We start from the raw sequence: 16,588 nt of genomic DNA, 5'->3' as shown, positions 1-16,588 counted from the left end.
AAGGCTGCTACGAGGATTAACAATATACATGAAACACTCAGAATGGTCCCTAGCACATAATAAGCACCTTGTAAGTGTAAGCTTTTATTTTTAGAGAACAAGTTGAGATTACTGTGGCCCATTTACTGCTCAAAGATGATGCAAACATTTTTCCGTGCAGAAGACAGTGACTAGTTTCTTAAGGAAAGGTGACATCAGAGCATCTGTAGCCAGTGACTTAAAATAACTACTGTACTAACAGGTATTACTCAAGATACTCACTCCTTGAGTTAAAAACCAACAAACCAAAATGTATGTCATAGGTCTGACATTTTATCTCCTGGTTTAAATTCTCTACACCAGCTGTACATCCGCCTTTAGAAGTATATTAAACAAGTCACAGGTTGACTTAGAAAGCAATTTTCTTTTTATAAACCCGTATAGTATTTATATCAAGATGAGGAACTAAGGTTTTAACTTCACAATTCAAGTATATTATACTCTCAATGGAAAGGGCTCACACTGGGAAATCTTTTCTCCATTATAAACTTTGTTGACCAAGAAGTCCTTAATCATCCTTGTGCCTCAGGGTACAAAATGGGCTAAACATATGCTACTTCACTGCCTTTACTTTTTTTTTTTTTTTTTTTTTTTTTTTGCGCCGTACGAGGGCCTCTCACTGCTGTGGCCTCTCCCGCTGTGGAGCACAGGCTCCGGATGCGCAGGCTCAGCGGCCATGGCTCATGGGCCCAGCCGCTCCATGGCATGTGGGATCTTTCCGGACCGGGGCACGAACCCGTGTCCCCTGCATCGGCAGGCGGACTCTCAACCACTGCGCCACCAGGGAAGCCCAACTGCCTTTACTTTTTATCACCTGTTCTTTTACTGTGTAACCCTAGGGGCTTTTTCATTTTCCATCACATAAAATGCAGTTCTGCACACTCTAAAATTCTTTTAAGGCAATACTTTCCTCATCTTGTGAGAAACATAGGAACTCAGAAAAAAAGACTGTCTAGCACTCTGGAAGTCAATGAGAAGGCCAAACTATTCCTCTTCTGTCCAGGTTAAAAACTGAGGACATTTACTATGCTGGCTAACCTCAACATACTTCATTTTAATAAATTTCATTTTAACACAGATGAATTTGCTAAAAAATGGTAACATTCAGTACAATATTTTAAGAGAAAAAGAGCTCCAGAAACAAGCACACACTGTTTATAGCTTCTATTGTATTCTATAGGTTTTTACTAAAGTTTCAAATATAATTTGCACTTCACATCAGTTCCCTGCTTTCGTCATTCTATTCTATGTCCCTTTCCCTGTGATCTCCATGGATAGAGAACAGCATCTGAGATCACGTCATCCTCTTGGACAAGCTCATCCCCTAAACTATGGCTGTAATCCAAAAGGTCTTCGGTTCCCTTCTGTAATAAGCCTAGCTTCTACCTTAAATGCTTCTCTTGCTGCTTCCAAAAGCAGCAGTTTTAGCTCTTCAAGGAATTCTGTAAACCCTGATTGAAAACAGTATACTCTTTCATTTTTGCCGGTTCATTCAACTCAGTCTAAGCTTAAATAAACTTAAGCTGTTTAGATCAGTGCAAAACCAGTAACCATTACAACTATTTTATTTTATTTTTGGCTGCATTGGGTCTTTGTTGCTGCACGTGGGCTTCCTCTAGTTGCGGCGAGCAGGGGTTACTCTTTGTTGCAGTGTGCGGGCTTCTCACTGTGGTGGCTTCTCTTGCTGTGGAGCACGGGCTCTAGGCGGGCGAGCTTCAGTAGTTGTGGCGTGCAGGCTCAGTAGTTGTGGCGCACGGGCTTAGCTGCTCAACAGCATGTGGGATCTTCCCCGACCAGGGATTGATCCCATGTTCCCTGCATTGGCAGGTGGATTCTTAACCCCTGCGCCACCAGGGAAGTCCTAATACAACACTTTTAAGACCTCTCATTTGTTTTTGATATTGAACATTGTAGGGTTACCCACTACTGATAAATTTCCTCTTCTTATTACTTAACTTGAATATTTGAAATCCCACATATTCACAGATCCCAACATAAATGTGGTCATTGCTGCTTTTCAACACCAACAGTCAAAGCAAAGAGAGTTCCATGGACTCTTACCTATTCATCTTTTTTTTTTCCCCAAATGTGTTCATCAAATCTTATTGAAACGGAATGGACAAAATTAAAGCTACAAGATAATATTTTAAAACAATTACAGAAATTATTTTAAAACAATACTAAAACAAAACCCCACAATACTGACAGAATTGTGGTTAAAATGTTACCTCTATACAATGTTTTGGGTTTTTTTTTTAACATCTTTATTGGAGTATAATTGCTTTACAATGTTGTGTTAGTTTCTGCTGTATAACAAAGTGAATCAGCTATACATAAACATATATCCCCATATCTCCTCCCTCTTGCGTGTCTCTCCCACCCTCCCTATCCCAGCCCTCTAGGTGGATACAAAGCACCAAGCTGATCTCCCTGTGCTATGTGGCTGCTTCCCACTAGCCATAGGTTTTACATTTGGTAGTGTATATATGTCCATGCCACTCTCTCACTTCATCCCAACTTCCCCTTCCCCGTGTCAAGTCCATTCTCTACGTCTGCGTTTTCATTCCTGTCCTGCCCCTAGGTGCTTTAGAACCATTATTTTTTTAGATTCCATATATATGTGTTAGCATATGGTATTTTTTGTTTTTCTCTTTCTGACTTACTTCACTCTGTATGAGTCTCTAGGTCCATCCACCTCACTACAAATAACTCAATTTCATTTCTTTTTATGGCTGAGTAATATTCCATTGTATATCTGCACCACATCTTCTTTATCCATTCATCTGTCGATGGACACTTAGGTTGCCTCCATGTCCTGGCTATTGTAAATAGTGCTGCAATGAACATTGTGGTACTGCCTCTTTTTGAATTATGGTTTTCTCAGAGTATATGCCCAGTAGTGGGATTGCTGGGTCATATGGTAGTTCTATTTTTAGATTTTTAAGGAACCCCCATACTGCTCTCCATAGTGGCTATATCAATTTACATTCCCACCAGCAGTACAAGAGGGTTCCCTTTTCTCCACACCCTCTCCAGCATTTATTTGTAGATTTTTTGATGATGGCCATTCTGACCAGTGTGAGGTGATACCTTATTGTGGTTTTGATTTGTATTTCTCTAATGATTCGTGATGTTGAGCATCCTTTCATGTGTTTCTTGGCAATCTGTATGTCTTCCTTGGAGAAATGTCTATTTGGTCTTCTGCCCATGTTTGGATTGGGTTGTTTGTTTTTTTGCTATTGAGCTGCGTGACCTGCTTATATATTTTGGAGATTAATCCTTTGTCAGTTGCTTCACTTGCAAATATTTTCTCCCATTCTGAGGGTTGTCTTTTCGTCTTGTTTATGGTTTCCTTTGCTGTGGAAAACTTTTAAGTTTCATTAGGTCCCATTTGTTTATTTTTACTTTCATTTCTCTAGTAGATGGGTCAAAAAGGATCTTGCTGTGATGTATGTCATAGAGTGTTCTGCCTATGTTTCCTCTAAGGGTTTTATAGTTTCTGGCCTTACCTATTCTTTTTTTTTTTTTTTTGGCTGCACGGGGTATGCGGGATCTTAGTTCCCCGACCAGGGACGAACCTGGGCCCTTGGCAGTGAGAGCAAAGAGTCCTAACCACTGGACCACCAGGGACTTCCCTTACCTATTCATCTTTCCGAAGTACAGTTTAATTTTAACTTATTAGTATACTTGTTCCAGGATCTCTAACTCTCAAACTTTATTATGTAAGCTTGCTCCCTAAACCTTTCATCTCAGTAATTATAACTGTGGCCTCTAGTTTAGTTTGGCTCTTTAATTTTTTAACCACTTCCAACACCAGGAATATTTATCTATACCCAAGGATGAGAAAATTTCACCTGTGCACAACATTTTTCTAACTTATGAAGACTTTCTATCACCAAAATTCTTGGAATAAAAAACTTTATTTATTGAATATACTATAGGGCAATAGCAGGGTCATGCAATATATTATTGATCAACTGAATTTTAAAACATATACATCTGAATCTTCTCCTAGTCCACTAGTTTTCCTTAAGTTCCATGTTCCACAAATAAAAATTTCCTTCTTCTAGGATTATTTAAACCTTTGTAAAATGTCCACTTCTCTAATCATTTGAATTCCTTATAGTGTCAACTTAGAGCCATAGATCATAAAGCTGGAAGGGACAGGGCTTAGAAAACACTTGGTTTTATAAGTGAGGCAAAAAGAAGCCCAGAGAAGGAGGGTAGATGCTTGGATTGAAGAACAGAACAGTTTGCCAACTTTGTGAATGAGGTTACGCGTACTTAGACAAAAGTACTTATAAAAGAGAGCATTTGAAAACAGCAAGAGACCAAGATGACATTATAAAAGAAAGACATCACTTACCAACTGCACCTGACCCAAATGTATCATCATTGAATTGATCAATCTCTTCATCTTCCTCACCCAGGCCCTGAAATGCATCTTCATCTTCATCCAGAGGACAATCCTCCAAAGACTAAAAAAAGAGAAAAAAGAGATCAGCTATTCATGAAGTTCACAACCTCGCTCTAAAAAAATGTTTTTATCTTCCCGATCAACACAATAGCTTCATTATGACTTTTTGTGCACATGGCATTTTTTCTATCCCCCAATTTCCCTGACACTGGAAGACTTCAGTACCTTTTCCTTCAGCTTCTCGTTCCTGTTCCTTATTTAACCTCTTCCCCCAAACTTCCATTTCTCTATTTATCAAGAATATAATAACAGCATTTCCTCATGCAACCAAGAAATGAGGCCTGCCAACTTCCTTTCCATCACTGGTTACAATAATAATGACAAGTGAAAATGAACACTTTATTATTTTGCTTGAGTTCTACCTATATTTTTCAACGAAATTCTCATCTTCCCCATATTCATGTCACCTTTTCAACTATTTTATTATTCCCTTTTAAAGCTTTCTCTTCATTTTCCTTTTCCCCTTCTGTTTTCCTACAGATCCAAACTCTGGTGATAAAGGAGAAAGCTAAGTGTTGAATCACAATTAAGTGAACTCTTGAAAAGCTGTGATGTGACAGGTTTAAGTTGTGTCTCTACTCTTACAAGTGATACCAACTTGGGCAAGTCACATCCTTTCTGATTAATTCATTCAATACCCCCTGAGCATCTATTTTGTCTCAGGCTGTGTTAGCCTCTAAGCCACAATCTCTTAAGTGGTAATGCAGGGACAATACCACCTACCTCAGAAAGTTGTTGTGAGGATCAAATGAGGCAAAGATTTAGGCAAACACTGGGTATTGTTAAACAACGCTAGATATCACCAGTTTAACCACTTAGGTGTGTTCTATCTTAAACGTACCCTCCCACCCCCATTTCAGTTTTCAACTGATTTATTTTCCAAGTTTTCTTTTCTTTTGGGAACTTTGCCTACTGCATCTCATCATCTCTCTCCATGTTTACATAAAGGCAGTTTGATCTTGAACCATTCCTATCAAATACCAAGTATTTGTGTCCCCAGTTTTCAAAGACTCAGGATCGGAATTCCACACGCTCTCTGCAGTCACATTTCGGATACACCCTGACTGGCTACCTCTTAGCCAGGATGTTCCCAAATGAAAGGTTCGGTCAAACGGCCATCCTACCCATCTTAAGTGTCCCAAACTTACACAAAGCAAGCATGCAACTGCCTCCCCATCACAGGCAACTTCCAGAAGCACTCCCAAATCACAAACATCTACTTAACCAAATCACTGCTTTTTACACTGGAAAGACTCTTAGGGGTCATCTAAACCAACCCTTTGGTTCTTCAAATCCAGAAACCCTGTCCAATGATTAGGAATCGCTAAAGGTCATACAGCGAACCAGTGACACTGTCAGGACTCTCGACTGTTGCTACATACCCGGACCGTCACCAAACCCACGTCCCCCTCCACTCGCCCAGAAGGAACTTCTGCTGGACACGCCCCTTCCCAACTCGGAGTCCTCTTTAGTAAACGGTCTTTGGCCCCAGTCAAAGGGCGAGTCCAGGCCCCCGGGACCTGACGGTCGCCGGTTTGTAAGGGGGTGTGTATAAGTAATTGGAGGGGAGATGGTTCCGGGTCCAGGGCGGGAAACGCGTCTCTGGGCTTTCTCGGGTGAAGCTTCCTCAAGAGCCACCGAGGGTGGGTGCAACGCTCTCTACTCCTCACTCCTCCGGGGGTGGGGGGTGGTCTGGTTAAGGCACGTAAGGGGCCCTCCCCACCCCAAAACATAGGTCAGCTCTCCTCAGTGGCAACTGATAGGACAGTCCCGCCCCCCGAAGGCAGCTCACAGCCCTCATATTAAACCCGCGACCCCAGACCCAACGCACTCCGTTCGGTCCCGCGGGTCCCGCCGCCCGCCCCCTCCCCCCAGGAGCGCTGGACAGACGCGCGGAGGATGAGGGAGAAAGAGGGGCGCGTGCGGGAGGGAGGGAGGGAGGGGTCACTTCCGGTCGAAACAACTCACCTCGTAGCGGAACATTCTTGGGGGGGGGAGGGAGCGGGGAGGGGAATAGGGGAGGGAGGGAAGAAGCGCTGACTCTGCGGGCTCCTCCGCGCGCGGGTCCTCCACCGGCTCGCGACCCCTGGCCGCCGCCGTACGCCGGAGCGTGCGTGGGAACGTGCGCAGGCGCGCCTCGGGGAGGGCGGCCGCTCCGTTCGGCGCCCGGCGGCGGCGGCTGCGCGGGGACAGATTTGGCGTCCCGCTTCCTAGTTTCAGCGGCGGGAAGGAGGTCCCATGGCGAGACACTGCGCACGCGCCGCCCGTCGGGGGCTTCCTCGCGATCTGGACTTGTAGCTCGGCCTCTGGCTTCTGCGTGCCCGCCCGGCGCTCAGTTTCGAGTCACGAGTTTTCCGTCACCGACGGGGCGGAGAAAAGCCTTGTGATTGTCACAGGGTAAGGCTTTGAAGAGTCCCAGGATTAGCCTGGACTGGGAGAAATGGAGATTCCTAGACTGTTTTGCCAGCGTCCAACACGGTCTTCGCGGGTTTTGCTTGGCACTCCTCACGACATACGATAATGCGCCGAGTGGAGGGGAAAAAATAAAAGTTCAGGTCATTGAAATGGGCAGAATTCGTCGCCACTTTCAGCGGCACGTCACCCGCTGAGTCGAGAGCGGGTCAGGGCTGTGATTTGTGTGTCTCAAAGTGATGGGGGCGATTAAAAAAAAAAAGCCGAATGCATGTTCCGGGAGGTTCCACCAGGGAGGTATTTTTAGGTCCCAGGCGCTCCAGGCAGGTGAAGTGGGAGAGCCAAGAAGGGCAGCACAGCCGTGGGCAGCAAGGTCATCGACGCTGAGTGCGCCGCTGGGTGACACCACCTGCTTAGAGGATCAAGCCCAGAAAAACGTTTGTCCTGGGTGTAAGCCTCGGCAGCCTGCCTCCAGAAGTCTGTTTGGGGGGTTTACCTCCGCTAGCACCTTGCATGCCCTTTCGGCCCTGGAGAACTCTTTCTTTCCCCATAAGGACTAAACTTGGACCGCAAAGAATTAATTCGAAGAATTGAGGAGTGGATTTCGCAACTCCTTTCTCGCGGTGTCTTAAAATGCAGCCTCGCCTAGGAGTGGCGTAAATTCCTTACATGTTAGTATGACCAGATTGATTAATCAGAGTCTGAGTAGTGGAAACTTTGGATTTGGAACTAGAAGTTATGGGTGGGAATCAGTACTTTGTCACTGGCTGTCAGATGTGGAGCAGGTTATCTAAACACGTCTGAGGCTTAATTTCTTTGTAAAATGGGTTTAATGAAACCTGCCTCACAGAGTAGTGGTTCAGTGATGATTCTAATACTACTTCTACTAATGACTGAAGTCTGCCTTATGCCAACCCTGTGAGGTAGGTACTGTTATTTTCCCTATAGATGTGGAACCTGAGGATTAGAGATGTTAATTCATCTATCCTAAACCACCCAGTGGAAAGTGGCAACCAGTTCTCTCTGATTCCAAAAATCCAATCTCTTAATCACTGTGCCGGTTTTACAAAAGCGAACGTTTGCATGGGCCAGGCCTAAAGCTTAAAGTGGAACAGGCCAAGGGTAAGATGATAATTAGCTTTCAAGCATGCATGGAACATTACAAAACCTCATGTAGTACGGGTAACAGCACAATGACCAAAGAACTGGTGCCACATAGGCCAAGGGTTGGCAAGTTGTGACCCACAGCCGAATCTGGCCAGCTGCCTGTTTTTGTAAGTAAAGTTTTGTTGGAATACAACCACCCTCATTTTTTTGCGTATTGTCTTTGGTTGCTTTAGGGTAACCAAGGCAGAGTTGTATACTTACAGTGGAGGCCATTTGGCTAGCGAAGCCTGAAATATTTACTGTCTGGCCCTTTACACAAAGAGTTTGCTGATTCCTGATGTTGCAGATCCCATTTTCTGATCATTATGTTAGAGATCAGAAATTAAAACAAAACAAAACAAAACAAACTCCGTGCCTCTAATTAATGGACTACTTGAGAAAACATAATGGGAAGCAGAAAATATTTAGAACTGAATGATAAACTTATTAACATATAAAGACTTTTAGGATACAGCTAAAGCAGTTTATATAAGAAAATAGGAAAGCTTGAATATAAATGAACTGTAGGATAATTTTAAAGAAAAGATAAGGAAAGAAATAATACAGAGCAGAGAAGGAAACAGAAAACAAGGTGTCATATAGACAATCAATAAAATTACCTGTTTTTCCCATGCACCAACTGTCTTTGAGGGAGATTAATGAGAGTCCCTTTAGGTGAATAATGTATTTTTTTGAGCTGTGTAATAGGCCCCTTATTAAGATGGACAGGATACAAATTCTTTTCACAAGTAATTCTGTAGAAATAAGATATGAGGCCCCTGGAGAGTGTCCCTGGAGTGGGTGGAAGAAAAGTCTTTCCTGCGAGCCCGGGTATATGGAAAAGGCTTTTCACAGCTGAGAGAGAACATCGGTTAGTGAAAGCCACCGTGCTTTGGTATTGTCTGTCCTTTCTCCAGAGGCTGTAAATAATCCACTGTGGTATTTACAGATTCTCTACATGCTTCTCTTTTTTTAGATCATGGTAAAAGAACATAAAATGTACTTTCTTGCGAGACTAGTTTCAGATGTTGTATTAATTTTCAGTAAGTAATGTACAGCTCTACAACAGTGGTTCCCAGCCTCGCCAAGAGGGCTTGTTCCGACAGACTGCTGGGCCCCATCCCTGGTGTTTCTGGTTCAGTAAGTCTGAAGTGGGACCTAAGAATTGCATTTATGCCAAGTTCCCAGGTGATGCTGATGCTATTGGTTCTAGGACTACACTTTGCATACCGCTGCTTTAAGATGTTGTCCATGAGTGCTTGCAAAGGGTTATAGAGAGGGAGAAAAAGAGTGGTGGGCTGCCCAGAGGGTCATTTCTCATGTAGCCAACAAAGTTGTCACGGACATCCCAGAAAGCTATGGGAACTCTTGGTGCAGCAGACTTTAGACAAAAGGATTAGCGATATAATGAAAATAAAAATGTATAAGATGAAACTTGTGGTAGATTAAACAAGGCTACAAATTCTTTGTTCTCTCATCAAGAGGTGGGTTCTACTTCCATTATTTCTTGAATCTGGACTGGATTATGATGGCTTTGACCAATGGAGCAGGGGGCGGGGGGTGGTGATGCTATGCCAGTTCTGTGTCTAGTCTTTAAGAAGATTGACAGTGTAAGTCCATGTAAGATGTCCAGTTACCTTGCTGAAGAGGTCATGTGGAAAGGCCCTGAGACTACGTGAAGAGGAAGAGGGGTCCAGCTATACCCAGCTTACCAGCCACACTAGACACGTGAATGAAGCTGTCCAGACCAGCTCAGCTAGCAACTGAATGTCATCGAGTGACCCCATTCAACACGATGTGAAGCCGAAGAATCACTCAGCTGAGCCTTTCCCAGATACCTGACCCATAAAATTGTGGTATTATAATCAAATGGTTGTGGTTTTAAACCACAAAATTTTGGAGTAGTTTATTACTCACTAATAGGTAACTGGGACAAGTGTGTTTAGAAAAATTGTACAAAACTGGGAAATAAGGAAAAAAGGTTATTGTGCGCCCCTTCTATGTTATAACAAGAACATTGTCTAACGAGCCTGATTCAGGATAATTTGAAGTTCTAGGGGAGGCAACTTTATTTGACTTAGTATTTACTATTAGTGAGGTGCCAGACTCAGTAAAGTTAGATGTTAATTTGTAGAAGATTGCTAAATTGCAAATTAATTTTGTCCAGTTGAGATGATTTCATTTTTTTTTTTTTAATGCTTGGCTTTTTAATTAATTAATTAATTTATTTATTTATTTTTGCCTGTGTTGGGTCTTCGTTTCTCTGCGAGGGCTTTCTCCAGGTACGGCAAGCGGGGGCCACTCTTCACCGCGGTGTGCGGGCCTCTCACTATCGCGGCCTCTCTTGTTGTGGAGCACAGGGTCCAGACGCGCAGGCTCAGTAATTGTGGCTCACGGGCCCAGCCGCTCCGCGGCATGTGGGATCTTCCCAGACCAGGGCTCGAACGTGTGTCCCCTGCATTAGCAGGCAGACTCTCAACCACTGCGCCACCAGGGAAGCCCGATGATTTCATTTTGATAAAAAAGATAATCCCAAAGGGGACAGTTTTATTGCCTTGCCGGATATTAACTGGTATGATATTTAACATTTGAGTCTTACTCCAGCATTCTTTTTTTTAAAAATAAATTTATTTATTTATTCATTTATTTATTTATTTTTGGGTGAGTTGGGTCTTTGTTGCTGCACAAGGGTTTTCTCTAGTTGCGGTGAGCGGGGGGTACTCTTTGTTGCGGTGCTCAGTCTGCTCATTGTGGTGGCTTCTCAATGCGGAGCATGGGCTCTAGGCGTGTGGGCTTCAGTAGTTGTGGCTCGCGGGCTCAGTAGTTGTGGTTCATTGCTCCGCGGCATGTGGGATCTTCCCGGACCAGGGCTCGAACCTGTGTCCACTGCATTGGCAGGCGGATTCTTAACCACTGCACCACCAGGGGGAAGCCCCCTCCAGCATTCTCTTCCACACTAGTTATAGTTCATAGTTTCTTATATCTCTTTTGAACCAGCCTTAACATCCTGCCGGTTCTCTCATTAACAAGATAAATAAATGGCCCGTGCTCATGCTGGTTCACACACTGGCCCCCCATACATAGAGGGCAAGGAGAGACTGAAGAAAGAGGCAGCCACTCCAGATTGGTAGGTGGTAGGAAGTACCTACAGAGCAAGAGAACTTACATACGGGCTTGTCTTGGGCAGCCGCAAGCAAGTAGATCTCCTTACCCGCCTGCCAGAATCGTAAAAGTTTATATGGAGCCCAGAACAGGGCCGGTCACGTATACTGTCCAGGTGGTCTCAAAAACATCCTACGCTCTTGTCCTTGAAAATAGCTCCCACTGTGGGCATAGTGGGCAAAGTGTATATCACAAGGACAGAGGAGGGGGTGTGTAGTATCCAATTGCCAGGGTCCAGCTCATGGCTCCATGGGTGATCATGTCTTTTTAAATTATTTATTTATTTATCTTTTCTTTCTTTTTTTTTTTTTCTTTTGACTCTTAGTTGTGGCCCTTGGGATCTTCACTGAGGCATGCGGGATCTTTCATTGTGGCGTGTGGGTTTTCTCTCTCTAGTTGTGGCGTGGGCTCCAGGGCACAAGGGCTCTGTAGTTTGCGGCGGGCTCTCTTGTTGAGGTGCGCGAGCTCAGTAGTTGTAGTATATGGAGTTAGTTTCCCCTCGGTATGTGGGATCTTAGTTCCCCGACCAGGGATTGAACCCTCATCCCCTGCATTGGAAGGTGGATTCTTTACCACTGGACCACCAGGGAAGTCCTGATCATGTCCTTTCAATGACAGCCTCCAACAGCTAATAATATATTTTAGAGTCTATTATGTAAAAAGTTAAGAATCTGTTATGTAAAGTGTCTTGAGCAGGACGGGGGTAGTTTATTAGGTATGAGTTAAGTGCTGAATGGTAGTATATTAGTTTACTATTGCTACTGTAACAAATTACCACAAACTTAGTGGGTTAAAACAACACAAATTTATTCTCTTACAGTTGTGGAGGTCAGAGTCTAAAATGGGTTGTAGGGCTTCCCTGGTGGCGCAGTGGTTGAGAGTCTGCCTGCCGATGCAGGGGACACGGGTTCGTGCCCCAGTCCGGGAAGATCCCACGTGCCGCGGAGCGGCTGGGCCCGTGAGCCATGGCCGCTGAGCCTGCGCGTCCGGAGCCTGTGCTCCGCAACGGAAGAGGCCCGCGTACCGCAAAAAAAATTAAAAAAATAAATAATAATAATAAAAATAAATAAATAAATAAAATGGGTTGTAGTACTGTGTTCCTTCTGGAAGCACTAGGCGAGAATCTGTTCTTTTCCTTTTTTTAGTTTCTAGAGGTTGCTTGCATTCCTTGGCTTATGGCCTCATCCTCCATCTTCAAAGCCAGCGGCATAGCATCTCCCAAACTCTCCCTCTCTCACCCTCCTTCTGTTGTCACATTTTTCTCTCCCACCCTCCTTCCTCCTTCTTATAAATAATCTGTGATAACAGTGGGGGCAACTGCATAATCCAGGATAATCTTCTCATCTCAGGACACTTAATCTCATCTGCAAAGTCCCTTTTACCATATAAAGTAACATACAGTTTCTGGGGATTAGGACTTGGGGGACCATTTTTCAGCCTACCACATGTGGTATGTGGTAACCATTGGGGGTGTCCAAAATGATTTTTGATAGTATAATGAGAAAATATTTTAAAGTTTAAGTGTTTGTTTTGTATACTTTTTTTTTTTTGGCTGCACTGTGTGGCATGTGGGATCTTAGTTCCCAAACCAGGGAGGGAACCCATGCCCCTACAGTGGAAGTGCGGAGTCTTAACCATTGGACTGCCAGGGACATCCCTATACTATTTATTTAAAGGTGAAAAAAGATTTACTAGGTGAAACTATGAAGGGCCATTAAAAGGAGAATCAAGAAGGAGTAAGAGGGCTTCCCTGGTGGTGCAGTGGTTAAGAATCCGCCTGCCAATGCAAGGGACACGGGTTTGAATCCTGGTCTGGGAAGATCCCACATTGCCGTGGAGCAACTAAGCCCGTGCACCACAGCTACTGAGCCTGCACTCTAGAGCCCGTGAGCCACAACTACTGAGCCCGCACGCCACAACTACTAAAGCCTGCGCACTTTAGAGCCCATGCTCTGCAACAAGAAAAGCCACCGCAATGGGAAGCCTGCGCACTGCAACGAAGAGTAGACCCCTCTCGCCTCAACTAGAAGAAGTCCACGCAGCAACAGAGACCCAACACAGCCAAAAATAAATAAATTAAATAAATAAATAAATTTTAAAAATCATATTAAAAAGCTATTAATGAAATTAAAAAAAAAAAAGAATGAGTAAGAGAACATGCAGGCCCCCCACTCCTGCCATGGATCCCAGAAGGGGCAGCTCTGTGCTGACCAGGCCTTGATAGTAAGAACAGGTTGCAGGGACATCTCTCCTGTATGAGTATGTGTTTGGCTGTCAGAGGTGAGGAAATATGATGGTTTGTTGGGGCAGATCATGGCATTGGAAGATAAAAGCAGAAAGCCAGTTTTGTTGCACATTTGTCTATTACTGAACTGGTAAGAGAAGGGGGAGCTGACAGTGTCATTGCTCCCCTTATTTCTTTTTGACTCTCTGAGCATTGCAGAGCGAGGGTTGGGGCATTGGGAACTATTCCCCTCATCATTTACACAATCCGGGAAAGGGATGATGATGATGATGATAGTGATTATTTTTGGCCGTGCAGCTTGTGGTATCTTAGTTCCCTGACCAGGGATTGAACCCAGCTCCTCAGCAGTGAAAGCACCAGGTCCTAACCACTGGACTGCCAGGGAATTCCCAGAAACTATTTCCTTTTTTTTTTTTTTTTTTTGCACGTAATATGGAATACTTTTATTCACATGGAGATGGAAAAAAACTAGGAATAAATATTAAGTAATTAAAAATTGCTATTTTTAATTACAAATAAAAATTTAATGGTAGCATCAAGGAAGATAGGATATCAATGAAAATGTTTTGAACCAGTGACACTTTGTTTCTTTCCATTAATTCTCCAAATACTACTTTCCTTTTCTTTTTTGGGTTTACTTTTTTTTTTTTTTTTTTTAGATCTTTTTTGGAGTATAATTGCTTCACAATACTGTGTTAGTTTCTGTTGTACAACAAAGTGAATCAGTCATATGCGTACGTATGTCCGCATATCCCCTCCGTCTTGAGCCTCCCTCCCACCCTCCCTAACCCACCCCTCCAGGTCATCCCAGAGCACCGAGCTGATCTCCCTGTGCTATGCAGCTGCTTCCCACTCGCTATCTGTTTTACATTCAGTAGTGTATATGTGTCGATGCTACTCTCACTTCCTCCCACCTTCCCCCTGCCCCACCACCTCGTGTCCTCAAGTCCATTCTCTCTGTCTTTGTCTTTATTCCTGCGCTGCCACTAGGTTTATCAGTACCTTTTTTTTTTTTTTTAGATTCCATATATATGTGTTAGCATGCGGTATTTGTTTTTCTCATTCTGACTTACTTCACTCTGTATGACGGACCATCCACCTCACTACAAATAACTAAGTTTTGTTTCTTTTTATGGCTGAGTAATATTCCATTGTATATATGTGCCATCTGTTGATGGACATTTAGGTTGCTTCCATGTCCTGACTATTGTAAATAGTGCTGCAATGAACATTGTTTTACATATATCTTTTTGAATTATGTTTCTCTCAGGGTATATGCCCAGTAGTGGGATTGCTGTGTCATATGGTAGTTCTATTTTTAGTTTTTTAAGGAACCTCCATACTGTTCTCCATAGTGGTTCTATCAATTTACATTCCCACCAACAGTGCAGGACGGTTTGCTTTTCACCACACCCTTTCTAGCATTTATTGTTTCTAGATTTTTTTTTAAAGAAAATAAAATGTTCCTTTATTAAATTTAATTGAACATTATCCAAAAAATCACTTTTCCAAGGAGAGCAATATGAGATTTTCTCATTGACAGTTAAACAATGCTTTACCACATAACTAGAGTTGAGAAAATAATAAATTATGCCATATGTTCTTATCTAGATCATGCCCCCAAAGGCCTAGAGAATGGGCATGGTTTAATAAATCTAAACAAATTAAATAAATGTTTTGCACTTGTAACTCTGTTACCTTTTAGCAAAAAAAAAAAAAAAAGAATTACTTCCAGGGAAGCCACAAAATTAAAGGGACCCTGTAAACGAAAGAACAGAAGACTGTCTTCACACCAAATTAACAGAACACCAGACAAGTTACAACAGATTATTCAGTTTATCAAAAAAGACAGCTAACTCACTGCAGTTTAAATTCATGGCCTATATATAAAAAAATATATAAATATAATCTTATTTTGATTATTAATGGAAAAAGACAAGAAAACTTCTTCAATTTCTCAAGAAATGAATATATTTTTAAGAGCAAGATGTAAAAAACCTTGACTATTCCCTTCTAAACTTATTTCAGGTTCTGCTTGTGCCTACAAACACCAGTACCCATGTTACTTCTCCCTGGAATCATCTGACTCTACACCAGCACGTGTATCTGAGCTCTGGCTATGTGTCCCACACTTTTTTTTTAAATTTTTATTTTATTTACTTTTTTATACATTTCTTATTAGTCATCAATTTTATACACATCAGTGTATACATGTCAATTCCAATCTCCCAATTCATCACACCACCATCCCTACCCCACCGCGGCTTTCCCCCTTCGTGATCATACATTTGTTCTCTACATCTCTGTCTCAACTTCTGCCCTGCAAACTGGTTCATCTGTACCATTTTTCTAGGTTCCACATACATGCGTTAATATACGATATTTGTTTTTCTCTTTCGGACTTACTTCACTCGGTATGACAGTCTCTAGATCCATCCACGTGTCTACAAATGAGCCAGTTTCGTTCCTCTTTATGTCTGAGTAATATTCCATTGTATATATGTACCACATCTTCTTTATCCATTCGTCTGTCGATGGGCATTTAAGTTGCTTCCATGACGTGACTATTGTAAATAGTGCTGCAATGAACATTGGAGTACATGTGTCTTTTTGAATTATGGTTTTCTCTGGGTATATGCCCAGGAGTGGGATTGCTGGATCATATGGTAATTCTATTTTTAGTTTTTTAGGGAACCTCCATACTGTTCTCCACAGTGGCTGTATCAATTTACATTCCCACCAACGGTGCAAGAGGGTTGCCTTTTCTCCATACCCTCTCCAGCATTTGTTGTTTGTAGATTTTCTGATGATGCCCATTCTAACTGGTGTGAGGTGGTACCTCATTGTAGTTTTGATTTGCATTTCTCTAATGATTAGTGATGTTGAGCAACTTTTCATGTGCTTCTTGGCCATCTGTATTTCTTCTTTGGAGAAATGTCTGTTTAGATCTTCTGCCCATTTTTGGATTGGGTTGTTTGTTTCTTTAATATTGAGCTGCATGAGCTGTTTATATATTTTGGAGATTAATCCTTTGTCCATTGATTCGTTTGCAAATATTTTCTCCCATTCTGAGGGTTGTCTTTCGGTCTTGTTTATGGTTTCCTTTG

The 16,588-nt window shown here is 42.7% G+C and overlaps 1 protein-coding gene across 2 annotated transcripts in view; it reads right to left on the bottom strand.

Annotated features, from left to right (window-relative positions):
* Nucleotides 1-6,682, bottom strand: part of PATL1 (PAT1 homolog 1, processing body mRNA decay factor) — a 36,674-nt gene extending 29,992 nt beyond the window's left edge. Inside the window, exons 1-2 of one of the 2 annotated variants that reach the window (XM_027114613.1) lie at nt 6,485-6,682; nt 4,406-4,517 (exon numbers count right to left, since the gene is read on the bottom strand). In XM_027114613.1, coding sequence (XP_026970414.1) covers nt 4,406-4,517; nt 6,485-6,499 — 127 coding nt within the window. In that variant the 5' untranslated portion in view covers nt 6,500-6,682. The remainder of the gene's footprint in view (nt 1-4,405; nt 4,518-6,484) is intronic. The other variant, XM_027114611.1, reaches the window with a different exon arrangement.
* Nucleotides 6,683-16,588: the final 9,906 nt, after the last annotated feature.

This window comes from Aethalodelphis obliquidens, unplaced genomic scaffold (assembly GCF_003676395.1).
Source record: "Aethalodelphis obliquidens isolate GAN/ISIS:26980383/991018 unplaced genomic scaffold, ASM367639v1 scaffold14, whole genome shotgun sequence".
Taxonomy (NCBI): Eukaryota; Metazoa; Chordata; class Mammalia; order Artiodactyla; family Delphinidae; genus Aethalodelphis; species Aethalodelphis obliquidens.
This window is presented reverse-complemented; position numbering and strand designations above follow the sequence as displayed.